Source organism: Prionailurus viverrinus, chromosome A1, assembly GCF_022837055.1.
Source record: "Prionailurus viverrinus isolate Anna chromosome A1, UM_Priviv_1.0, whole genome shotgun sequence".
In the NCBI taxonomy this organism is placed as follows: Eukaryota; Metazoa; Chordata; class Mammalia; order Carnivora; family Felidae; genus Prionailurus; species Prionailurus viverrinus.
The window spans coordinates 140,515,908-140,543,891 of record NC_062561.1 but is presented as its reverse complement, the minus strand read 5'-3'; the positions used below and the strand labels follow the sequence as shown (position 1 = coordinate 140,543,891).

General features: G+C 36.7%; 1 protein-coding gene and 1 non-coding gene across 3 annotated transcripts in view; both read left to right on the top strand.

Annotated features, from left to right (window-relative positions):
* Positions 1-27,984, top strand: part of CERT1 (ceramide transporter 1) — a 106,360-nt gene that overhangs the window by 15,794 nt on the left and 62,582 nt on the right. For both annotated transcript variants that reach the window (XM_047844289.1, XM_047844209.1), the window contains exon 4: positions 21,984-22,100. In XM_047844289.1, coding sequence (XP_047700245.1) covers positions 21,984-22,100 — 117 coding nt within the window. The remainder of the gene's footprint in view (positions 1-21,983; positions 22,101-27,984) is intronic.
* Positions 14,344-14,534, top strand: LOC125147614 (U2 spliceosomal RNA). Its single transcript, XR_007145246.1, has one exon. It is a non-coding gene; the product is annotated as a U2 spliceosomal RNA (small nuclear RNA).

The following is a 27,984-nucleotide window of genomic DNA, read 5'->3' as shown; positions in this document are numbered from 1 at the left end:
TTATTTGTATTTGAGAGAGAGAGAGACTGAGAGTGAACAGGAGAGGGGCAGAGAAAGAGGGAGACACAGAATTCGAATGGGTTCCAGGCTCTGCACTGTCAGCACAGAGCCTGGTACGGGACTCAAACTCACAAACCATGAGATCATGACCTGAGCCGAAGTCGGACACTTAACCAACTGAGCCACCCAGGCGCCCCTATTTTGCTGACTTTTTGCTCTGATTTCTTAGGAGCCCTTGAAGGCTATCTATTTCCCAGTATAATTTACAAAGATGCTGGCCCTATTATTAGATATTAAATACATTATTTGTACAGAGGTGATATTTCTCTTTTTTTTTTAATTTTTATTTTTTAGTTTGGGTGTACAGGGGTGCACTGTTGCTTAATTAAATTGAGAAAGCTTTAGGGGTGCCTGGGTGGCTCAGTCGGTTGAGCGTCCGACTTCAGCTCAGGTCACGATCTCACGGTTCGTGAGTTTGAGCCCCGTGTCGGGCTCTAGGCTGATGGCTCAGAGCCTGGAGCCTGCTTCTGATTCTGTGTCTCCCTCTCTCTCTGCCCCTCCCCCATTCATGCTCTGTCTCTCTCTGTCTCAAAAATAAATAAACATTTAAAAAAAATTTTTTTTTTTAAATTGAGAAAGCTTTAGCTTTCAAATTACCTGCTTACACCTCATCATGTAGTGAATTCACTGGTACTGCCGTTGAGCTGCTTCTTGGGAGTGAGTACTGTGTAGGCTTGACTTTTGTTGTTTCTTCACTGAAGGAAGAAGACCATGGCTGATAAAGAATGAGATGTTCTCTTGGTCACCACATTACAGAATATATATTCTGCAAAAATTATTTCTTTTAAAAATATACTTAATCACTTAAAAAAGAAAAAGTCACTTACAAATTGATCGTAAGGAACCAAGAGACCCAAGAGGCTGTGATGAGTTGAAGCTCATCCAGAAATTAAGGTGGTCTCTGAAATGATAATGTATTGAGAGCAAGGGACAGGGTTGGGTAATGATTTCCGAAACTTACACATAAACCCAGTTTCATGAAGTGAAGTTTTCTCCTGTTATGAAAGATGTCAAGGAGTTGCATTTGGCTTTTTAAAAATTAGGAAATTCAGGGCTTCCTGGGTGGCTCAGTTGGTTGGGTGTCCAACTTCGGCTCAGGTCATGATCTCACGGTTCGTGAGTTCGAGCCCCACGTTGGGCTCTGGGCTGATGGCTCAGAGCCTGGAGCCTGCTTCGGATTCTGTGTCTCCCTCTCTCTCTGCCCCTCCTCTGCTCATGCTCTGTCTCTCTGTCTCAAAAATAAATAAAACATTAAAAAAAATTAAAAATTAGGAAATTCATCACCTCCACTTTATTTCCTTGCCCATAGTAAATGAATTAAAAAATCTTTAACCTGAAAAGGGAGAACAGGAGAGGAGACAATAGAAGAGAGCATTTTAGAAGCTGAAAAACTGATGGACTGCACAGTAAATTAGTAGATCCTAGAAATCCAAATCCTAAGTTATCATTTGAAAAAGTTAGGAACTAGATTTACATCACAATAATGTAATACTTTAGCTGTACCAGATACCTCTTGAAACAAGAATTCGGAGATGGAATTTGATTAAAAAAAAAAAAAATACAGAGGATACATTGATTATCAGTTTAAGAAACACTCGTATCCCCAGATTTTTCTCTCCCAACTGTGCACTTGGGTGATTGACTTATCCCTGTACCAACCTGACAAAGAGGAGAGGTTTATTCTATAGAGAGAAAAAAATAGTGCTCTCTAGGCTGAAGAGTGGGGAAATAGGCAATAGAAACTATTGAAATCAAAGAATGATACTAAATAGAGGTGATTAAGGGAAATGTGCAAAGTGGGTGCTGAGACCTTAACTTTACCCCATTCCCCACTTGGCTACCCATACACTAGGTGACAGATATTGAGGGCAGTAAATTGCTGGGGACTCCTAGAGAATCTGACCAGCCCAAGAGGAAAGACCTAAAGATAACATCAGAACTTCCCCAACAAAGTAGCCTAACTGGATTATCCAGCAGTGAAGCTCATCTTTGATAAACTAACCATGCATAACTTTACAGATTCCAGTCAGCTTTGTAGATCCCCAACTCTTAAAAATGAACGGTTAAGATCACCAGGCATATGAAGTTTCCAGTATGAAAGAGATCAAGAGAGTAAATACAAGACTAGGTAACAAACTATTCTAATATTCCACAAAAATAAAGAAGAAAGTTTGTTTTCTCTGTATTCTCAGAGATGAGAGCATTTGGAATCATGAAACAAAAATGTACACTATAAAAAAGAAAAAGAATAAAACGGAGCTATTGTAAATTATAAATATGGTAGCAATGATTTAAAAAAATCAGAAGGGTTAGAAGATAGAATTTTAAACATTTCCCAGAAAATCCAGAAGATAAAGATAGTGAATAGGAGAAAAGATAAAATTGAAGGAATGATCCAAGAGTTTTAACATTTGAAGAGTAGAAACTTCAGGAAGAGAGAACAGAGAAGAAAGGAAACATCAATAAAAGAATACAAGAGGGGCGCCTGGGTGGTTCAGTCATTTGAGTGTCCGACTTTGGCTCAGGTCATGATCTCACACTTCCGTGAGTTCGAGTCCCGCATCCGGCTCTGTGCTGACAGCTCGGAGCCTGGAGCCTGCTTCCGATTCTGTGTCTCCCACTCTGTCTGCCCCTCCCCCGCTCATGCTCTGTCTCTCTTTCTGTCTCTCTTTCTCTCTCAAAAATAAATAAACATTAAAAAAAATAAAAATAAAATAAAAGAATACAAGAAAAATCCATAGAAGTAAAGGACGTGAGTTTACACATTGAACGGGTCAAAGGACGTGAGTTTACACATTGAAAGGCCAGCATAATAGATGAAAAAGGACCCATTATTAAGGACATGTCATTGTAGTGAGTCAGATCACTGGGAAGAACGAAGATCCTGGATGCTTCCAGAGGGGAAAAACAGGTCACAACAAAGGATAAGGATTCAAAATGACTGTGGACTTCTCAAAAACAACACTGAAAGCTAGAATGCAATGTGCCATGCCTTCATTCTTCTGAAGAATTATTTTCAACACTGAACTTTATCCAGCCAGACAATTAAACAAATGCCAAAAGGGCAGATAAAAACATTTTGAAATGTCTCAAAACATTTACTTGTTGCAGCATTTAAAATGTCTTATTTTAGAGATACATGCTCACATATCTACAGATGAAATGATAAGTTTAGAATTTACTTCAAAATAACTCATCTGGAAAGGCTTGAATTGGTGGAGGGTATAGATGAAATAAGAAGGGCCAGAAATGTTAATTGTTAAAGCTGAATAGTGGTGTGTGGGGTTTATTATCCTATTCTTTATTTTTGCATAGGTTTGGAAATTCCCATAATAAAAAGTAAACTTACAAATGCACATACTACTACAAAGCTTTCTTTTGGAAAATGTGCTCCATGAAAACAAGGAAGTAATAAATAAAAAGGAAGATAGGGCACAGAACATTGTTCTCAAAGTATGATCTCCAGGCCAGTAGCATCAAAGCCAACTGTGAACTTGACAGAAGTGTAGACTCCCAGGCCCAACCTCCGATCTAATGAATCAGGAACTCTGGCTATGAGGTTTGGTATTCTGTCTCAATGATTCTGATATATACGGAAGTTTGAGAGCCACACTTAAAAAATAGCTGTGCTCAAGTAAAGAATGGATATCTCATTTCTCTTAACAGCTTGTTCTCTGGACTTTGATATTTGATCTGACATTTTTTTTTTATTTAAAAAAAAATTTTTTTAACGTTTATTTGTTTTTGAGATAGAGAGAGACAGAGAATGAATGGGGGAGGGTCAGAGAGAGGGAGACACAGAATCCGAAACAGGCTCCAGGCTCTGAGCTGTCAGCCCAGAGCCTGACGCAGGGCTCGAATTCACGGACCTCAAGATCATGACCTGAGCCAAAGTCTGCTGCCCAACCCACTGAGCAACCCAGGTGCCCCTTGATCTAACATTTAATTGAATGGAGTCATTATACATAAAGGCAGAAGAATTCCTATTAGTTGTGCTATTGGTGCTAGCAATCTGAATGGACAATGGATGTGAAAGGTTCAGACTTTGGTAAATTGTTAAGTCAGGTAATTGTCTCAGAAACGGACTAGTTATGAGTTGAACAGATGAACATCTACCATATGTCAATCTGACTGCTGGTCCGAATGGCATCTTGACATTTTCTGCTAGCATTGTTCATTGAATTTTCCATGATCTAAAATGTCTTTTTCCCTCCTCCACTATCAAAAGCCTGTTTTTTCTCTGGGCCCAACCTAAGCCACAACTTTTCAACAAACCATTGCTCATCTTTTTTACTTAACTGTAAGATTTTGTAAAAAGAAAAACATAGACTCTGGTGCGCCTGGGTGGTTCAGTTAGTTAAGTGTCTGACTCGATTTCAGCTCAGGTCGTGATCTCGCAGTTCATGAGATCAAGCCCCCGCGTCAAGTTCTGCACTGGATTATCCAGTAGTGAAGCTCCAGAGCCTGCTTGGGATTTCTCTCCCCACCTCTCTCTGCCCCTTCCCCATTCTCTCTCTCTGTCTCAAAATAAATATATAGACTTAAAAACAAAATAAAACATGGACTAAGCAGCTGTTATGTGCTAAGCATTATGCTAGGTGTTTTACATGTTACCTCCTTTAGTCATCATAATAATCTCCTTATAACCTAACTAAAGATTAACATATATTTAGCCTTTTCATATACATGCTTTTTTCTTGGTTTGTGCCTTCGATTTTTATTTCAAGAAGAATGGTAATTGACCACTTCTATTTCATAGTACAAGGATTTCCATTAGCTCATTGGTTCCCAAACGTCATTGTGCATCTAAAAGGCTTGTTGAAACAGATTCCAGTTATATTTGTAAGTTTTATGTAAAAGTGAAATTTTTTTGAAAGACATGAATATTTTCAAATTACTGAATTGTTTTTGATACTTAGAAGGCTTGGAAAGAATTAGTTTTAGAAGCCAAGTTAAGGTCATTAAGATATGCCTTGATTATAAAGTAATTATAATCAGGGGCGCCTTGGTGTCTCAGTCAGTTAAGTGTGTGACTTCGGCTCAGGTCGTGATTTCATGGTTTGTGAGTTTGAGCCCCACCTTGGGCTCTGTGCTGACAGCTCGGAGCCGGGAACTGCTTCAGATTCTGTGTCTCCCTCTCTCTCTACCCCTCCCCAGCTCACACTCTGTCTGTCTCTCTCATTCTCAAAAATAAAGATAAAAAAATTTTTTTTAACAAAAAAATTATTACAATCAAATAACTTCTGGCAAAGTTTTGTAACATTCCAGTAATGTTATCATTATGTAAATGCATCTTCATGGTTCTACTATCAAATTATTTGAATAAAAGTTCCTTACTGGGTGGTTTTTCCCAGTACCTAGCACAGTACCTGTGTGAAAACCTGTCAGTTGACCTATAGCAAATCTTTATATATATATATTTTTTAAGTTTTTATTTATTCTGAGAGAGAGAGAAAAAGAGAGAGAGAGAGAGAGAGAGAGAGAGAGAGAGAGAGAGAGAATTCCAAGCAGGCTTCGCACTGTCAGCACAGAGCCTGATGCAGGGCTTGATCCCATGAACCATGAGATCATAGCCCACTGAAAGAATTAGTACCTAAATTTCTAATTTTTTTTAATGTTTATTTTTGAGAGAGAGAGAGGCAGTGTGTGAGCAGGGGAAGGGCAGAGAGAGAGGAAGACACAAAACTTGAAGCAGGCTCCAGGTTCTGTGCTGTCAGCACAGAGCCTGACTGCGAGATAATGACCTGAGCCAAAGTTGGACGCTTAACCGACTGAGCCACCCAGGCGCCCCAGTATCTAAATTTCTAAAGTGAAATGAAGTATTTCAGGCCCAGGGAAGAAAAGAAAATGCATTACACTATCCTTTCTCTGCTGGGCTTCAGGCTATCTTGGGTTTTGAGGTTTTGCATGGTCTACCTTTTTCTTAAACTTCGTTTCTTACCAGACTCCCTCCAGTCATGCTACACTTTTAGTGTCTTATCTAAGCCTACTCTTTCCTGCCCATAAATATTTATATGTGCTTTTCTTGCTGTCTGGAATGTTCTTTCTTTCTTCCTTTGTCCATTCCATTACTTTCTTGGAAACCTTGGCCTACCTGATTAGATTACTTTTTAAAAAAAATTTTTTAACATTTATTTATTATTGAGAGACAGAGAGAGACAGAGCATGAGCATGGGAGAGGCAGAGAGAGGGGAGAAACAGAATCGGAAGCAGGCTTCAGGCTCTGAGCTGTCAGCACAGAGCCCGACACGGGGCTGGAACCCACAAACCACAAGATCATGACCTGAGCTGAAGTCGGATGCTCAACTGACTGAGCCACCCAGGTGCCCCTGATTAGATTACTTTTAATATAGGCTTTTCAACATAATGTACCTTTCTATTTATGGCTTTTACAGTTGAAGTTTTACATTTCTTGTGTGATTGATTTGGTTAACGTGAGTTCTGCAAAGTTAAGAACCATGCCTGTTTATCCTCGGCATTTTATCCCCAGTGCCTTGAATAGTACTTGGTAAATCATAGATGTTCATAAATATTTCGTTGGTTGGTTGGGTTACGTGGATAAATAAATAAACATGAAAGGTTTAAATCATGGTTCTCCAATAAAAATATGTTAGTCACATATACAAGCCATATAAGTAATTGAAAATTTTCTAGTAGCCACATCAAAAAAGGAAAAAACAAGTGAGATTGATTAATTATATTTCATTTAACTTAATATATCCAAAATATTGTCATCCTAATATACAGTCATAAGAAATTATTACTAAGATATTTTACATTTTGTTTTTTACCAAGTCTTCAAAATCCAGTGTGTATTATACACTTACAGCTCATTTTAGTTCAGACTAGCCATACATGACTAATGACTACTATATTGGACAGCACAGGTTTCAATGTCAAAGCATATTAAAAATTAAGAAATTGGGGGCTGCCTGCATCATGGTCCAGCCTTTATCTCAGGGTAAATTTTGAAAGCAGGATTTTGTTTATTCACAAATTCCCAAAATTGAGATATATCAAATCAGTGTGTTAAATGAAAAAAATTGAAATGAATACTTAATACTTACAGTTTGCTTACCTATATATTTTCTTTAAGATTTGCAAGTTACGAAGGGAAAATACAGTCTTGGAAAAGACATCACGCATTTGAGGGCAGTGAGATTATTCAAACTGACCTTGTCTAAGAATCTTTTCTTAGGTTCTGCTCTCTTAAAGTAACATTTTTATTAAGTGGCTTTAATTATTTTAGCTTTTTTTTATTGTAGGATGAGTCTGGGAAGGTTCTTCTGGCAAAATATTACTGTATTTTAATGAGTCTGATGCCACCAAATTTAAGATGCACTGTTATTTTATATGTCACATTGCCATTTCAAGTTGATACCATTTGTAAGACATCCTTATTTCAGAGACAAAATTTGTATGTGTGGCAGGGAATTTTATACTGGGTGAAATGAGGTATTTGAGTAGAAATCTCAAAGAGGAAAATGAATGTGGTAAGAGGTAACGTGGTAGGAAGCAGCAGTTGTCAAGTTCCTCCATGGCTAGTTGAAGGAACTGTAAGGAGGCCTGTGTGACTGGAGGCCTGGATGGTCTGTAGACAAGGGAAAAGTAGTAGGAAAAGAAGGCAGAGGTATGCTCCTGATTCTATAGAGCCTTGTGGGTCCTTGTGAGGACTTTGACTTTGTATGCGAAATGAAAAGGGAAGTTATGGAAGTCTGAGCAGTGGAGTGATTTGATCCTTGTAACAAGATCACTTTTGGCTGCTTTAAAAATAGTTTGTAGGAGGATGGAAGCAGGAAACCAGAATTAGGCAGCCCTAAGAAATTATACACATAATCCAGGTGAGACATAGCAATGGTTTGGATCCAGCTAGTATTGCTTATTAGAAGTGAATGGATTCCAGATTTATTTTGGAGGTCCAGCTGACAAGGTTTGCAGATTTGCTGATGAATGCCTTATATGATTCAGTGAAATGAGTTGGATGATTGCAGGTCTAAGCAACTGTTGGTTACCATTTATGGAAACGTAGAAGCCTAGAGTTTGGTGAAGCAAATCACATGACCAGGTTTTGATGTGTTGAGATTCCTCTTAAATAGTCAGGAAAAGACACAAAGGAGGCAATTAAGTAAGAGTTTGGAGGTTAGGGAAAGAGGACCTGGCTCTTAATTGTGTAATATAAATTACACAATATAAATTGTGTGTGTTTGTGTACACGTGAATGTACATGTGTCAAGTGGTATGTGTGCAAATTTATCTTTTGATCCTCATATCGTTGACTGTTTCTTCAGAATTCCCTCCCCCGCCAACCCAGTATGTTTAATTTTTGATTTTAATTTTAGTGGTTTTGTAAAATGTTAGATGATATTTGCTAAACATTTGTCAAATGTGTGGCTCTTGGTTAACAGTGGGATAGAAAGAGGAAGGTTGTAAGGAAAGAAACTTTTGTATTATTTTTAACTTTTTACTTTGAAATAATTTTATATAAAAAGTTATAAGACTAATGTGATAACTCTTGTGGACACTTAGATTCACCAATATTTTAATGTTTCTTTTATCATGTTCTCTAGACACATGTACACATGCCTTATATCTTTCCCTGAGTCATTTGAGAGTAGGTTTCGTATATCATACTTCTTTTCCTCTTAATACTTCAGTGTATAATTTCCAAGAGCAAAGATACTCTCTTTGCAGATATAACCATAATATAGCTGGCAAATTCAGGACATTTCATGTAGTAATATCTTTTTTCTAATTTAAATCTGTATTCCAGTTTTGTCCATTGTTCAGCAGTATCCTTTGTAGCATATTTTTTCCCTTCAGTACAAAATCCAGTCTACAGCGTGTATTGCATTTAGTTGTCATGTTTCTTTTAGTTTCTTTTAATCTAGACCAATTAGCTCCTTAGCCTTTCTTTGTCTAGTGTAACATATTTTTGAAGACTCTGGGCAAGTTATTTTCTAGAATGTTTTTCGTTTAGGACTTGATGTTTCTTTGTGATTTGATTCAGGTTATGCATCCTTGGCAAAATACACTAAAATGATGTGGTGTCCTTCTCAGGGTATATCTCACTAGAGGCACAGATACCTGTCTGCTTTTTTTTATATGTAAATGTTATGGTTAAGATTTGAAGGGTGGGGAGGTGGACGAGGGTTCTATGACTTAAAAAGAAAGTTGGAAAAAACATTGAATTAAGCTTGGTTCATTATTCGCCACTAAAAATCTTCCAACTTGATTCTCCTCATTTTGATTCTCTGCTAAAACTTTCAGATTATCATGATTTTTCTGGGTGGAATTCTTACAGGGAATGCATTTACCAGAAAATGGAAATGTCTGCTTACCATAGCATTTATTCCTCCCTGTAAATCATATGATGTATTCATTGATACCTATGTTCATTGATAGTTTCTACATTTACATAGCACTATTTTCATTCCTTACACTGGGGACTTTCCCAAGATCATACCATCTATGTTAGATTCTGAATATAGCCAGCTGGCCTGCTTTAATGCCTCTGTCATTGGCCTGTACAAGTGATGATAATCTTATGTGGTCCACTTTGAACATTTTGTTGAATATCTTTTTCTTTTCACTTTAAAAAAACTTTACATTTGAAATAATTGTACTTACACAGAAACTTGCAGAAATGGAACCAGAGGTTTTATTTATCCTTCATCCAGTTTCCCTGCATCGTAAGATCTTACATAGCTGTAGATACCCACAGACCGTATTCACATTTTACCAGGTTTACGTATACTCATTTGTGTGTATGTCTGTGTGCATGCATGCACATGTGTATGTAGTTGTATGCAGTTTTATCGCTTGCAAAGATTCTTGTAACCACCATTACAGTAAAAATAGAGAACTGTTTCATCACCACAAAGATCCCTCATTCTACCCCTTTATAGGCTCTTCTATCTCTCTCTTCTCTCCTTCCAGCCTTCTCTCTCATTCCTAACCCCTATAACCACTCATCTTTTCGTCAGTTCCGTACTTTTATCCTTTTGAAAATTTTATATAAATGGAATCACACAGTATATTACCTTGTGAGATTGGCTTTTTTCCTCAGTATGAGTAAGATGCACCAGGCTATTGAATATGTCAATAATATGTTCCTTTTATTGCTAAGTAGTATATGTACCATAGTTTGTGTAACAAGAACTAATCAAAGGACATTTGGTTTGCTTGCAATTGAGGGGCTGTTACTAATAAAGGTCTCATGAACAATGATGTGCATGATTTTGTGTGGACCTTAGTTTTCTGAATTTTGGTCTCCGCATTCAGTAAATAAATATTTGTTCAAAGTCACTCACTGTCCTAGGGCCGGAATTATACTGGTGTACCTATCAGGGACTCTTGTACACAGTCTCTAATCACATATGTTTAATCACATATGTATGTAATCACACATGCCTGAACAGTATGTTTGGGCTCACATTTTATGTGTGCTTTTGTAACCTCTTTGTATCTTCCCACATATTAAGTTGTTCACTTTCCAGACTTTGGAAATACTGTTTTTGAATGGATATCTTCTACTCCATTAGGAAAAGAACATTTGCCATTTTTGGACTGCTTATTGTATCATTCAGATGTCCACTCATGGAACCAGAAATCGCTGTAGATTTTTCAGCCAGGAAGTGTTTAGAACTAAACAAAAGAAACACTTTGTGGGTAGTGCATAGGTAGTAACTGCAGGAACCAGCTTTTATTCCTTGGGTCAGAGGAACGAAGGGACGAGGTTGCGGTTATCTGAACTTAGAAGTTGGAGGGAGAGCCCCGCCGAGTTGGGAGTTGGACTTCTGAAGAGAAAGGGTTGCCCACTGGCGCTGGTACCAGTATCCCAGGAGCCTTTTGGGACTGAAGCTTAAACATCTGAGTTGAAAGGACTGCCTGGTTAGTACTTTCAGAAGCTGAGATTCAGGCATCTGGAGATGGGAACACTGTTCATCTGCTATCTCAGAAGCTTAGAGGAAATGCACTGTGACATCTAGAAGAAGGATTATACCCAGTGTAGTTGGTATTAATATCTTAGTAGTTTGAAGGGGAATGCTGTAGAGCTCCACTTCACGTATCTAGTAAGTGGCCCTTGCACAGTTGATGCTGGTACATCTGAGGTGGCCAGCTAGTTCAGGGGGTTCTAAAAGAGGCTGTAGCCCAGAACTGACTACCATTTCCAGGACTAAGGACCTTTGCTAGACAAATGTTGATGAAAACAGTATGTAACAAAAAACACAGGCTTTTTCTGCCTTCCTCCTGGCTTCCAATCTCTGGCTAGAATGGTGCCCTACTGAACCAACAAAGAAGACTAATAGAGGAGAAATGTATTTTGCCGTATCCCAGTCCCAGTAGCATAAAATAGTATAGAAGGGTGGATTTAAGAGAGCCGATATGGTTAATAAGAAGTGGCAAGCTCATTATCAAATGAGCTTTTAAAGAATTCCCTGCTATGAGTCTGAATAGGTCTTCTCAGTGAATCTGCAAAAGCCAGAGTCTCATTTTCCCCTCTCACCCTAGCATCCCTCCAGCCCATCAACTCCCCTTGTTACATGATTATACATATTATGTTATATATTATTACATATAATATGTGATTGTTATGTATATTATACATTATACATTAATGAATTATTATATATTATATACATTATATGTTTTATATGTTATCTTATGTATATTATGTTATTACATTTTATACCTATTACATGTGAATTAGGCCTAGGTAATCAGGCTGCTGATACATACCCTCCCCCACCTCTACTGCCCCTTGTCTCCCCCAGCCCTACCTTGATTGTGAAGCAGGATCTTAAAGAGAAGCAATGACAGAAAGTTTTTCTTATGATAATATTGGCAACTGCAGCATCCAGTTTCTAGGAGCAGCAGTGCCACTAGTGGCTTCCAGGGTCCAGAAGAGGAAGCGGCCTGTCTGTACAGTTGACACCGTGGGGTGCAGTCTCAGAGTTCTCTCTCTTACCTAGTCTCCCCTGGCTCCTTTCCATTTTCTGACCTCGTTTATTTATATTTCTTAGCAATATGAGCTGCCTGATACTTTCAAAAGAAACTTCTTCAGTGAGCAAGCATCAGTTTCTCTTACTTGTAATTTAGAGCAATGTTTGATGTATTTTATTTGAATCTGGTAGGCTTTATTTTCTGGTTGAACAAAGATATTTTAATATTTTGCATTTCTTGGTAAAAAAAAAATTAGATGCTCAGCTTAGATAATTTTGTCTTTAACTTCAGTGAGCATTGGACAAGATATTTGGCAATGAGTAGAATAAGGGTGAAATCTCGATTGTGGTGGTACTAGGTGGCTAAAACTAAACAGAAAAACCAGCCAGGCATCTTCCTGACCAACAGAACCTGACAAAGGTTGTGGTACAACCAGGGCTGATGGAAAATGAGTAGGGAATCCACAGAGGAGAAACCAGAGAAGGGCAACTCAAAGTTGTGTAAAAAGTCTACCCAAGTCTCTGGTTGACTCCTAAACAATGTATGTGGGAGACAGATAGAAAGTAGTCTTAAAATGTGATCTGAGTCACTGCCACCATGGGAGAGATGTGGGGGAGCTAAAGCTGCTTTCAAGAACATTTGCCATTTTTTTAACTGTAGGTACCAAGAGAAGGAATGTAGTTAGTGAGGAGATAATCCAGAAAAAAAGAGCCAGAGAAAGGGAACCCCAAATGTAAAACTCGGTCCAAATTTGTACCTGACCTTTCATTTGTGTGTGTACAGGCCAGACTGAAAGTACTCTAAACTGAGACCCTAGCTGCTGCCCATTGAACACATGACAGAATTAGCAATTTGGGTCTGAGCATGTTAATTGCCTGCTGAAACAAAAACAGAATTTTTCAGAGTAAAACAGAATCCAGAGTTCACAACCTAACATTCACAGTTTTCAGGGTCAACTCAAAATTACTCAAGATACAAAAAGCCAGGAAATTACAGCACATTCTCAAGGGAAAAGACATGAACCAAGGCCAAATTCAAGATGAGCAAGATGAATTATCTGGTAGGGATTTTAAAGCAGGTTGTATGTTTGTGGGAGGTAAAAGAAAATAGGCTTGTAATGAATGAAAAGGTAGACCATTTCAGCAGAGAAAAAGAAAACATAGAACCGATGGGAATTTTAGAACCATGAAGAATGATATCTGAAATAAAAACCATTCACTGTCTGGAATTTATAGTAGAGATGACAGAAAATAATTAGGATTTTGAATATACATCAAAAGAAGTCATTTTTTTTAAATGTTTATTCATTTTCGAGAGGCAGGGGAAGGACAAAGAGAGGGGAAGACACCGAGTCCAAAGCAGGCTCCAGGCTCCGAGCTATCAGTACAGAGCCTGATGTGGGGCTTAAATTCACAAGCCATGAGATCATGACCTGAGCCAAAGTCAAATGCTTAATTCACTGAGCCACTTAGGCACCCCCAAGTAGTCATTCTTAACCCAATTTTTATTTTGTTTTGTTTTGTTTTATTTTAAATGAGCAGAATTAAATGGGTTTTAGGAGTCTTCAGAGAGAAAAGAAAGTGAAAAAATATTTGAAGAAATTATAGTACAACTTTCCAAATTTGGTGAAGAATATAAATTTATATATTTGAGAAGCTCAACCGACAATAGGACAGATTGAAACCGGATACATATAGTCAAACTGTTGAAAACCAAAGATAAAAAATCCTGAACTTAGCTATAGAAAAATGACACATAAATGGGGACATTCAAACTACTGTATACTTCTCCTTAGAGATCATGGAGGCTAGAAGACATCTTATAATGGATTCAGTGAAGATACTCTTCAAAAATGAAGTGAAATAAAGATATTTTTAGATAAAGGAAAACTAAGAGAACTTGTGGGCAGACGACCTGTGCTACAAGAGATGCTAAGGGAACTTTTTCAAGCTGGAGAGAAATACACCAGAGGTAAACAGATCTTTAGGAACTAATGAAGAACATCAGAAAAAGTGAATATGTGTTGGTAATTATAGGATTATTTTTTCCCTTTTAATGCTTTTAAGATACAGAAAATCTGAATAAGCCAGATCTAAAAACCTGAACTTAATATCTCCCTACCAAGAAAACCTGTCCACATGATTTCCCTGGTATGTTGTTTAATACATCCAAAGAAATAGTTCCAATCTTGTACAAACTCTTTCCTACACTTTCCTACACAGCGTAGCTGTGAAACCTAAACCTGATGAAGACATCACAAGAATATTAGAGCTCTATGGTAGACATAGATACCATATTCTTTTATAAAATATTAGCAAATCAATAGTAGAAGAATTATGTATAACTTCTCAGCCTTTTGGATAAGATTATGTGTAGTATCTATTCTTATCAGTTTAATATTTGATACATCCTCTATCCACGGACAATATAGTAAATGGATTTTTGGAGCAGGGAGATGGAATAGGAGGTTCTTCCATCCACTCCACACATCGACCTTGTATTGCAGTTCCTCCAGGCATGTTGCACTGCCTGCACCCTCAGGACAAAAACAAAAAAGTGGATTATATATAATGAACAAACAAATGTACTTTATCTTAGGAATTAGAGGTTAATTTAATGTAGCAAATCAGTCATTATAATTCACCAGTTTTTTAATTTTATTTAAAGCCAAGTTGGTTAACATATACTGTAATAATGGTTTCAGTAGAATCTAGTGATTCATCACTTACATATAACACCCACTGCTCATCCCAACAAGTGCCCTCCCTAATGCCCATCACCCATTTAGCCCACCCTCACCTAATACCCCTCCAGCAACCCTGTTTGTTCTCTGTATTTAAGAGTCTCTTGTGGTTTGCTTGCCTGTTTTTATATTACTTTTCCTTCCCTTCCCTGTGTTCATCTATTTTGTTTCTTAAATTCTACATATGAGTGAAATCATACAATATTTATCTTTCACTGACTGTCTTATTTTGCTTAGCATAATAAATTCTAGTTCCACCCATGTTGTTGCAAATGGCAAGATTTCATTTTTTTATTCCATTGTATAGTAAAACCTTGGATTGTGAGTAACTTGTTCTGCAAGTGTTCCACAAGACAGGCAAACATTTTTAATAAATTTTAACTTGATAAATGAACAATGTCTTGCAATACAAGTAGTACGTGACTGACATCACATGATCACAAATGAACCAGTGGTTCTTCTTTCTCTCTCTCTCTCTCTCTCTCTCTCTCTCTCTCTCTCTCGCTGTTGAATTGTGGGTGATGGTCTCCCATGCTTGGATACTCCGTCTCAGGCCACGGTGTTTGACAGAAATCAGTGATTTTCCAGTACATTGGAAGACGCCCACAAATGGCACGAGTGTAGTTTTTGTCACTTCAAAGCACCTGTGGACAGTCCTTTGCTTTTCCATACAAGAGTAAGCTTAGAAATGCTTTACTTGGGGCGCCTGGGTGGCGCAGTCGGTTAAGCGTCCGACTTCAGCCAGGTCACGATCTCGCGGTCCGGGAGTTCGAGCCCCGCGTCGGGCTCTGGGCTGATGGCTCAGAGCCTGGAGCCTGTTTCCGATTCTGTGTCTCCCTCTCTCTCTGCCCCTCCCCCGTTCATGCTCTGTCTCTCTCTGTCCCAAAAATAAATAAACGTTGAAAAAAAAAAAAAAAAGAAAAAAAAAAGAAAAAAAAAAAAAAAAGAAATGCTTTACTTCATTTTAGTCAGGCTGCCTGCAGATATAGACCCTTTCCTTTGCTGCTTTATTGCCAATTACATTAAATACGGTATTTGACAAGAGTATATTAATACTGTAGTGTAGTCAACATCTGTGCAAGCATATACAGTGGCCCCCAGGAAGAAAAAGATTCCATTGAGCCAACAAATAGCAGTGATTCTGTTAGTGATAGTGAAAGTTGTCCTCCTCTCTCTTGTCTCCCTCACACCAGCCATGAAGGTTTTCAAAGGTAAGTGCAGGTTAATTTGTCTATTTTTCTCTCTATTTTGTATTATATTACAATATTGTCATCATTTTTTATGGGTATTTTTGGGTTGTAGAACGAATCATCTGAGTTTCCATTATTTCTTGTGGGGAAATTCACTTTGATATGCAAGTGCTTTGGATTACAAGCATGTTTCCTGAACAAATTATGCTCACAAACTAAGGTTTTATACCACATCTTTATCCATTCATCAGTCAATGGACATTTGGGCTCTTTCCATAATTTGGCTTTTGTTGATAGCACTGCTATAAACATTGGGGTGCATGTGCCCCTTCAGATAATACCTGATAGTGCAAATGCTGGCTCATAGGGTAGCTCTATTTAAAAATTTGTTTTGTTTTGTTTTTTCAGAGAGAGAGAAAGCATGAGCAGGAAAGGGATAGAGAGAGGGGAGAGAGAATCCCAAGCAGGCTCTATGCCATCATTGTGGAACCCAGTGCAGGGCTTGATCTCACAAACCATGAGAGCATGTCCTGAGCCCAAATCCAGTTGGACGCTTAACCAGCTGAGCCTCCCAGGTGCTCCTATTTTTAATTATTTGAGGAACCTCCATACTTTTTTCCAGAGTAGCTGCATCAGTTTGCATTCCCACCAGCAGTGCAAAAGTGTTCTCCTTTCTCCCTATCCTCGCCAACATCTATTGTTTCTTGAGTTGTTAATTTTAGTCATTCTGACAGGTTTGAGGTGGTATCTCATTGTTTCCTGATTTGTATTTCCCTGATGTAATACACCATTTTAACAAACTAAAGACAAAAATTCATAACAAATTTCAATAGATCAAAAAGGTTTTGACAAAATCCTAATATTCATTTAAATTGAAAAAAAAAATTCTTAGGGAACTAGAAGTAGAAAGGAACATCAGCCTAATGAAGCACATCTACAAAAACACATAGTTTAACATCATGCTCAATGGTGAAATATTTTATGCTTTTCTCCTAAGATTAGGGTCAGGGCAAGAATGTATGTGCCCTTATCACTTCAGTTTTAACATTGTATTGGTCATCCTAGTCATTTCAGTATGGCAAGAAAAAAGATCTAAAAGGGAATAAAGATCAGAAAGCCAGAAGAAAAACTTTGCAGTAGCATCAAGGTTTTGTAGATATTTTTAGGTGTAAAATAGGTGTTTTAGGTGTTGGAAGTACTAAGTGAATTTTGCAAAATCATAGAATATACGGTTAATATACAATTATGAGATCTATTATATACTATAAGCAGTGAAATTTGAAAAACAATCCCATGTACAGTAACATAACAAGACTTAGGAATCAGTCCTGCATTATGGATTGGACATGTATAATACAGGCTACGTGAGATTATTGAGAGAAATTAAAGAAGACATGAATAACTGGAGAAATGCCCATGGATTAGAAGGCTCAGTATTGTTAAGAGGTCACACCTTTCCATATTAATCTATAGAAAAATCTATGGAATTCCTGCAACCTGGTACTAAATGTTCTTGGAAATACAATGTGAAATGCAAACTACCTAGATTAGCCCAAATAGGTTTTAAAAGGGGAGTAGAGTTTGAAGACGTACACTACATGATTTCAAGACTGATTATTGGGCAGCAATAATTTGGTGTTGGGAGTAAGAATAGACTTCTTTTTTTTTTTTTTTTTAAGGATTTTATTTTTAAGTAATCTCTACACCCAGCGCGGGGCTCAAACTTACAACCCCCAGATCAAGAGTTGCATGCTCTACTGACTGAGCCAGCCAGGTGCCACAAGAGTAGACATATAGGTCAATGGAACAGAACAGAGTCCAGAAGTAAACCCAAGCAAGGATGAGGAGTAACTGGACTTTGATAGGCTGCTGGTGAGAATGTAAAATGATACAACTAATTTTTGGCAGTTCCTTAAATATATAGTTACTTTATAAGCCAGGCATCCCACTCTAGGTCAAGAGAAGTGAAAATGTATGTCCCTACAAAGATATGAATTTTCACAACAAATTTATTCAAAATAACCAAGAAGTGAAAGCAATTGTCCATCAACAAGTAAATAAATAAGCAATATGAAGTTCACTAAAATTTTAGTTGACTTTGAGTTTCTATGTCTTCTTACACTCTGTCCACTGACTTTAACCTTTCAGATAGTCTTTCATTCTACTTGTGCCAGCACCAGAGAAATCTCTTCTAAAGTATCCTGTGGTACTGTTCTAGACTTTTAGGTCTTTTCTATAATGCTGCTTCTGGAATTTTCCTTATTGTCTTCTTGGGAAGTCCCTTTGCTTCTTCTTTTCATGGATCTCAAATACTTCTTGCTTCTCTTTGTTACTCCCTCATTTTACTGATGCATATCTCCCAGTTTTGAAAGATAAATTTTTATTTATCTTCATGGTTTAGAACTTTCATACCAATTAAGTGCCTGGGTGTGAAACCCTTAAATATCATTACTATATGTCTTTTTTCTTGGACTAAATTTTCTCATGGAAGAATCTTCCTATAGACAGAAGAGGATGGAAGGAGAGAGTGTGAGTGCTAGGTTTCTGGGAGTCAAGTAGGGGAAAGATCTTTAGTATAAATACTTTCTGATTTGCTTTTTTTTTTCCCTTTCCCTACACCCCACACCCACTGCTGTGTAAGACTGTCCCTACTTCTTACACCTGTCTCATACCATCTCTCTGAGGGCCAAGGGTGGGGCTTCTAACACTGTACAGTGGTAGGTGAGTAGTCACCAATGCTTGGGATTCCAGGGATCTAGTTTACCTTTTAATGACTCTTGGTCAGTTTTGTTTTCAACTCCACCCTTGCCTTTACCTTTATGGCTACCTGATGCTTCCAGTTCCCTTGCTTTTCCATAATTGCATACAAACGGGCTTGATTCTTTTGCCTTCTTTTTTCTTGTAGATGTTTAATTTTCAGTTTTTTTTCAAGCCTGCTGAGTCAGTTACTGCATTCTACTTTTAAATTTTGTTGAAAACTTTTCTTTTTTTTTTTTCTTTCTGGATTTATGCCTCTTGTTCCTATACGGTTATTTTGGCAGATAATGGATGCTTTGGGCTGAATGTTTGTGTCCTCCCCAACTTCATGTGTTGAAGCCTTAATTCTCATTGTGATAGTAATCAGAGGTGGGGCAGGGCCTTTGGGAGATAATTGGGTTTAGATGAGGTCATGACACTGAAGTCTACATGATGACAGTGGCATCCTTATGAGGGGATGAAGAGACCAGAGAGCTCTCCTTCTTCTCCACATGAGGACACAGCTAGAAGGCAACCATCTGCAAACCAGAAAGAGGGCCCTGAACAAACACCCCACCATGCTGGCACTGATCTGGACTTGTAGCCTCCAGAACTTTGAGAAATTTCTGTTTAAGCTACCCACTTTATGGTTTTTGTGTTATAGAATCCCAAAGAACTAAGACAAACCAAGACAGGTATAAGTGCCATTTTACTTTTTGGTATATTTTCTGTCCTTAACAATGAATGTTGACATGGTAAAGTATGAGGTCCACCTACATTTTCCTTGATGTTTTCCTTTCTGATGTTGGCTTTCTTCTATTGCGTGCGTTCTCAGTGGGGGCACAGCTTGGTTTTGGGGAGAGTGAGATAAACTCACTTGTGTTAATTGCAATTGTGTTTGAATGAAGCAATTATTGATTATATGTTGGGAGGTGTTGTATGTGTGTTGAGACAATATATAAGCTCGGTTGCTTAAACTTCAATTTATTCTCTTTTGGGGGGGGTACTGCCACGTTTAAAAAAAATTTTTTTTAATGTTTATTTATTTTTGAGAGAGAGAGAGAGAGGGTCTGTCTGCGGGGGAAGAGCAGAGAAGGAGACACAGAATCTGAAACAGGCTTCAGGCTCTGCGCTGTCAGTACAGAGCCTGATACAGGGCTCGAACTTGCAAACCACGAGATCATGACCTGACCTGAAAATGGACGCTTAGTTGATGGAGCCCCCAGGCACCTCTAGACTTCAATTTATTCTCTTAAACACATTCTCTTAAGAAGTTCGTAATTTTCTTTACCCTATAGATCTAGCTTCCCTCACTTTTTCGCATTTTGGGAATTCCGTGTTCACAGATTATATATTATCTGACAATTGGTGCATCCCTCTTTTCTACCACCTGCCTGTCAGATTGCTGATGGTAGAACTGGCTAACTGTACATTTTCTGTCAACTACCACCTCTGTGTATAGGTATCAAGATACTGCATCTCATAGTAAGTTTTCAAATTCTTTAATTCCACCTTCTAGATTATCATTTTATTCCATTTCTCTGTAACTCTATTAAAAGCTTGACATTTTTCTGCATTTCTAAACTTTGAAAGAGGGAGACGAGATCATAATTGGTATACTTTGGCAGATTTAGGAATTTGGCAAATCTTCAACACTGACTTAAGATTTTATTAAGTCGCTCATATCCAGAGGAAGGCTAGCAGTGAGTTTCTCTTTTCAGGAATATTTTAATTGTGGCATTGTACTCATTGGAAGATTGTAAGCAAGTTTTGAAGATGTCAAAGAGGGAGGAAAACCATTTGATGGAGAAACTAGTGAATTTTGAACTAATAGGATCTTATTTTCTAAAGCTTTAAGGATGTTAAGCCCAATACAAACTGTAAAACATTTTGAGGAATGGTAGCTGGAAATAGAATGATTGTGAAGTGAAAGTTTAAAAACTTCTGGCCTATTTAGAACAGTAGACCTAATCAGTTAAATTATTTACTTGGTTCTTCAGATAGTGTGTATTCTTCCCTTCCTCCAAGAAACTTTTTTTAGGAACTGAATTCCATTCTTAAGACTTGAATGTTTGGCATTTCATTAAATTTCTAGTAATCATTGTATTTATGATTGTTAAGTATTGGTTTTTTTTTTTTAATGTGTTTCTGTATTCTTAATTACTGAAGCAGGGTATGCATTGTCTTGTTTTTTTCTTTTTCTTCTTTCTAGTATATTCTACCTCCCACCACAGTCTGAACTATGATGTCTAGCATATAGTGATTCAGAAAATACTTAATTTATATCCTTTAGCTAGTCAGAACCATGATTTGTTGTATTAATCTTAAAAGAGAAACTGTTTCATAATCTAAAGGACATTGTAGAGTTCAAATGTTTTTCCTAAACAAACACATAAGGTGATAAAAGATTGATACTGTTAAAGGGAGGAAAGAATAAACAAACCTTAGAAATACAATATGTAGATTCTGTTTATCAAATAAGTTAATTGTTACATTGGGCAGGGAGAACTTTTTCCCCTCTATAGATAAAATTGTTCACAGGAGAAGAAATTCGTTGACTCTCAATACTCTGGTAAAAGAAGAGGTGGTATATGTGATGGGGTCCTGTCATATTTGAATTCATTTACTGGACAAAAGTCAAGGATATAAAATATTCATTTTAAAGAATGTGAAAGACTGAACCAAATGATATTTTTATGAGATGTTTACATTTTGATAGAGACAATCTCCTCTATCTAATAGAGGTCTGATGTAATATTTATTTTATTTTTCTTTTCATTCAAAACTCTCCTGGCTGTTACTATCAAAGATATTTAAAAAGCTAGAAGTTAATTTGAAATACTTGAGGGCAAATGTTAACATTATTTTGTCACAGAATGTGAAAATATTTTATCACATTGAATGAAATACAACTATTCATGATGAGCATTTACTTTTGAATGATAGAGCCAGGGGAAAAAGTAGTAAATATCATCCCTAAAACTTGGCCTATTTTGTGTGTGTGCTTTTGGTGGCATTCCCACTAGTTAAGCTAATTGGAAGCAGTTGATGAAAATATTAGCTCCGTTCTTTTTTTAAATATATTTACGTATCAACTCATTTATAAGAATAGTGAATGAAACTTAGTTTTTGGTAACTATGCTCTTGTTGTGCTCTTTATGTGAGACATCTTCAAAAAAAGTTATTTGAGTAGAAACGAAAGAATAACAGGCGTCTTGCAACAGCCAGAATGTATATGTTCGTTTTTGCTATAGGGTGTAACACTTCTAAGAATATAACTAGCTTTTCATTTTCTACTGTTTTCTCCACAGCCTCATGATTTTGATGAATGTCGATTTGATATTAGTGTAAATGATAGCGTTTGGTATCTTCGTGCTCAGGATCCAGATCACAGACAACAATGGATAGATGCCATCGAACAGCACAAGGTAGGGTCTCCAATGTTTATCCATCCATGAAGGATTAAGCAAGAGACTGGTAGTAATTCTTTTAAAAAGTTTTTAAATGTAACGTGTTATTGAAAAGTTGAACAATATTTGAGTGGTAAAGATTAAAGCAGTACAGGTGTAAATTTTTTTAAATTTTTTAATTTTTACTTTTGAGAGAGAGAGAGAGAGTGTGTGAGCAGGAGAGGGTCAGAGAGAGACGAAGACACAGAATCTGAAGCAGGCTCCAGGCTCCGAGCTGCCAGCACAGAGCCCGATGCCGGACTCGAATTCACAAACCATGAGATCATGACCTGAGCCAAAGTCAGACGCTTACAGGCGTCCCTATAAATTTTTGAACTAATTTTATTTCTAACACTTGAGTTGTTCTGAAGCAATTTGCTACAACAAATATTTTTATTTATTTTTTGAAGATTTAATTGACTTCGTTAAACAATACATGAGTCGGGTAGCACCCCATCTAGCAAGTTGAGAGGCACCCCAACAAATGTGTTTAATTGTTAATTAAAAAAAATATGCCTTTTTAAAAATAAAACATATTCTTGATTTTTATACTTAGGATTTGCTTCATAGTTAATGCCTCTTTTATGATCTGGATAAAAGGACTTTTGAAATAATATTGGGTATAATACCCTAATATTTAGAAACTTACATGTTAATTTTTGCAGTCCTCTATAGCTGTTTGGGTAAATTCATAGTGTAAATATTTGTAAATCACTTAATTTTTGTAAATAAGAAGCCATCTAATAATAAACCTTTAGAAAGCCTTTCTTAGGTAAATGTATAAGCCACATTGTAATTTAAAGCTGTGAATAATAATTGGTAAGTAGACTAAGTAGATATTAATAAATCTGCAGCATTAGTGAATTCAGTATATTATGATAAAACAAGGAATAGGGAAAGGTATAAATTCACGATGCTATTCCTGAGTGTGACTTAAGAGAACTTTGTGCTTTGCATACTTGTCTGTACTTGTTTATTTGGGTTTCACAGAGTTGTAGTTGAAACACCTGTTTTGGTCACTTAACAGATGCAAAACATGCACATATACAACATGCACACACACATAAACAAGAAGAACCTGTCTGATTTGAGGTACGACAGGCATTCTTTTTGGTATGAATCATATATTAGCTTTTATTTCTTGATTATTGATTATAAATTTTTCCTGGCATAAAGAAAATTGGCTGTAATGCCCATTTCTTTCCTCTCTGTTTTAGCTTTAGTTGAAAACTGGTTTAAAATTTTGTGTGTTGGGGTGCCTGGCTGGGTCAGTCCAAAGAATCTGCTACTCTTGATCTCGAAGTTGTGAGTGCAAGCCCCAAGTTACGTGTAGAGATCATTTCAAAATAAAATCTTAGGGGCACCTGGGTGGCTCAGTCAGTTGGGCATCCGACTTCTGCGGAGGTCATGATCTCACCATTTGTGAATTCGAGCTCTGTGTCAGGCTCTGTGCTGACAGCTCAGAGCCTGGAACCTGCTTCGGATTCTATGTCTCTTTCTCTCTCTCTGCCCCTCCCTGCCTCCTACTCTGTCTCTCTCTGTCTCTCTCTGTCTCTCAAAAATAAATAAATGTAAAAAAATTAAATAAAATCTTAAAATCGTGTGAATGTTGGTTATTATATTATTCAGAAAAGAGTCTAAAAATTGAAAAAATGGCTAATAGTTTTCTATTATATAAAAAAAGAGGTGAGCTAAAATCCCAGAATCTGAATGCTTTGAATCCAGGCTGACCTCGATTCAAACACTACATCCTGTGCTGTGTATGACATACGTGACTTTTGGCATGATAATTTACCTCTTCTTGGTGTGTATAAGTAATACATGAGATAAAATATGTAAGATTACTTACCAGAGTGGCTGATATATTTTCTCATTTATGACAGTAAAAAAGAAAGGGCTTTATAGAGTGACAACTAAATTTACTAAATTATACCTGTTGTTTTTGACTGAAGTATTCTACATTCAGTGAGAGTTGCTAAATGTGTATGCACATAAAGAGAGTAGCGTGGTTTGTGTATTTAATCAGGGCCAACCCTTTTACTAATGATTAAAGATATCATTTAGTAGAACTAATTTCTATATTTTTAACTGAGATGACTTTTAAAAGCTTAATCAGTTGATTAACTGATTAGTTGATTATAAGGATTTTTTTTTTCTGTTTTAAGCATATCTTATTTTGCTTGTTTTTCTTAGTAAAGCTGAACCTGAATTCTTTGCAGGTTCCCATTTTGTATTTTCTCCACAAGTGAAGAAGGATGCATAAAGCATATATTTCTTCCGTATCATTGATTTCTTTGCATCATTGAACAATGGATAGGTTTAATCTGAGTTTTATTAGTGCAGTGTGACTTAAGCTGAGATAACAGATTTTTGGTGAACTTTAAGTTTTTAGAAAAAAGATTCAGCAGCAAGATTTCAGATACATTATGCAGACTTTTTCTTCCTGATTTCTAAAAATAGTTTATTCATAGACAAGAAGAAATCATTGTTAATTATGATTTTTATTAATAATTATTTAAGTGTAGGGGAGCCTGATGGCTCAGTCGATTAAGCATTGTCCTACCCTTGATTTCAGCTCAGGTCCTGACCTCAGTCAAGGTCGTGAGATCAAGACCCTGTCTGGCTCCACACTGGGTGTGGTGCCTGCTTAAGATCCTTTCTCTCCCTCTCCCTTTGCCCCTCCCATGCTCGTGCTCTTTCTCTAAAAATAAATAAATAAATAAATAAATAAATAAATAAATAAATAAGCATATATATATATATATATAATTTTTTAATATAAAATATGTGATATATGCCAACTAAGCAACATATCAATGAAAATTTTAATTGAATATGAATTCCAAAAATAAATTGTTTGAGTTAGTGAACTAATAGGAGGGAAAAAATTCAAATGGTATCTCCAAACATAACAGCAAATTTTTTTTTGGTTTCTTGTTGTTTTTTTCTGTAGACCAGAAACAGGGAGGTAATGAGGATATATTTCCTAATTCATTCTTCACTATTACCAAAGAATATTACATATCGGAACCTAAATTTAGTAATTTTACTATTTTAGCATGCATTGTTATATTGATACTCAAAATTAATATCAAATTGTTAACGCATGTTGATGATGATAGGAGCTACTACTTATTGAGGATCACCCGAGTATTAATGATTGCATTATGTACTCATGTGCTTTATATTCTCCCTGCTCGTCTGATAGGTGAGGGAAGTGTTATGTTACGTAGAGAAAATGGAGGTTTAGATTAAATTTAAGTAACTTGCATGAGACTCTACTACCTTTTAGTTCTTGGATGCTTAGGATTCAATTTTATGTTGATTCTGCTTTCACTCAGTTCCATTGGTAGACTGAGTATTTGGAAATCATTCCCATAAGCTCACCTCCTGCAGATTAGATCCGTTTATCATTTGAGTTCTACTGCCATATATATGCAAGACAAATACGAATTCATCTTTCTGCCCATGGGCTCTCAAAAAGAGCATTGTATTATTTGGTTACTGTTTGAGCAGTGGATTCTGGGGTCTGACAGATATGGGATTGAATCTTGGCACTACTGCTTATACTATATAATAACTGTGTGACCTTGACAAGTTACTTAGTGGAGGAAAGATGACAGTATGCTGTATATATCCCTTCCCCCTCACATCACCCTCCCCACCCGCACAAAAACAAAACAAAATGATCAAGCAAGCAAAGTAGCCTAGTCATGATAAACCAAGAGTACTTCAGAATTGATAAATTCCCATCATTCCAGCTCATTCAGTTCAATTTACAGTTAATTCCTCATTTCACCACCTGCCCTTGTGAGGACACAGAACACTTGGAAGAGTGGGCCTTTTTCTCTTCTGATGTCATCAGATGGTCCTTCATTGCCTTTTCTTGCTATTGGGCCTCTGTTAGGGCTTTCCTGACAGGCTTTAGTAATTTTTACTATCTGGAAGATATTAAAGGTTTCTGTTCCTTCCTTCCCAGGTAGCCCTTTTACTCTTTATAATAACTGTGTATCAATCCATTTCACACACGTGCACACACACACACACATACACACGCTCACATACACCAAAAATTCTTACAGGACTTCTTCAGCAATGTGGTGGTGATAGCTAACAGTTTTGAGGATTAATGTGTGTCAGATATGGTGATAAACATTATACACGTTATCTCATTTTACTCTCATAGTCTTGTAAGATTCTTATCCTACTTTTATGGATTAAGAAATTGAAACAAATTAAGTAACTTGTCCAAGGTCAAATTGCTAATCAGTGAAGGAGCCACAGCATTCAGGTCCAGGTCTATCTGACCTGAGCACCAGTTTTTTAGCCAACAAGCACATCTGCCATCCTTATAAATATGTATTTATGTAGAATATATTTTGTTGACTTAAATCATTGGGCTTCTTGAATCACAGTATTCCCATAGTTTTTATATGTTCTTCATATCTCTTGTGTGTATTTTAGACCATAAGCTCCCCTAAAGACTCAAATATACAACTTTGTAGGAATCAGCAAAGCATTGAGCACATAAATTTTCCAGTTGAAACAATTTACAGTATTGTAAAACAAATTTTGTGGGGGAAATTTGGAATTTTTGAAGTTGTTTTTCTTTCATTCTTCATGATTGATCTTAGAATAGAAATCCATTACATTCTATATTCTCTGCTATTGTTTTGTTCTCCTTGGTATTCATTTCAGAATAACTTGCTTACTAGAAGAAAAGTTTAAGAAAGATGATTCTGTGATTTAAATGCTCTCATTATATTGGAAGTTAGTTGCATAATTCGGTGTGACATTAGACAGTAGCCCCTGTGGAAGAAAGATATTCCTGAGTTCATTCTTATATTTGAAGAATCTACTTCGGTTTAAAGTATACCAAGGGGCATACGTATACCAGACCAGTAATTTTATTTTGCAATAGTGTGGAGTATTATGCAATAGTGTGCAATATTGTGTGGAGTCCATTCATATTCTGCATTTCTTCGTAAGATTTGAGACACTACTAAGTAAAATGATTTTTAAAGACAAAGTTTTTTTGTAATTTTTTAATCTCTTGGCCATCTCTCATATTGTCTTGAGGTCAAGTGAGATGGTGTTCATGAAAATTATTTGAAGACTAAAAGCTGTATGAAGGTAAAGATAAGGTGTTATTTTTATTTGGATTAAACATTTTTCTAATATGGATGGTCTATTATCAAAGGGCCTCTGTGAACATTTTCTGCATAATTAGCTTCTCAAAGAAATGTGATAAGCTGTCTGTTGATGGTATTATCTAAAAGAGTCATAGGATTATTCCTAGGATCTTCTACAATTGCAATAAATATGATTTTAACTAAACAGTTTCTTACTGTGAAATGAGTATACTGCCCCACCGTACCACCCCACACCTCAAAAAAAACTAGCAGGAAGGCTCCCCTGGCACTAGCAGATTTAAGAATCATATTGAAAAAGTTACGCTTTTTGGCTCAGATAATTTGTTTGTGGTAGTCATGACATTCCTTTATTTCCATGAGGGAAAAACCTTAGTAGATCTGAAATGTTGGTGATCAGGGGCCACACAGACCTTTCCCATATTTTGGAAATTATCCAAAACATGAGGAGTCATAGGAAGATAACATAGTTAAGCAGGAAGAATCCAAATGGTAATGATTATACAGATGTTCATTTTCTGTAGTGGGAATCTGCATGTAGGCAGTTCCATAATTTAATGTTTGCTGATTTATTCCTATGCTTTTGTGAAGGCCCACTAATTCATATCTGAAGTTCTGTTGAATACTTTCAGAAGAAAGGCTTATTCTTAGTCTGAGAAGTTTAGGGATTTCCGAGGAAATTAGATGGAAGACAATTTTTGAAAAGAACTTAC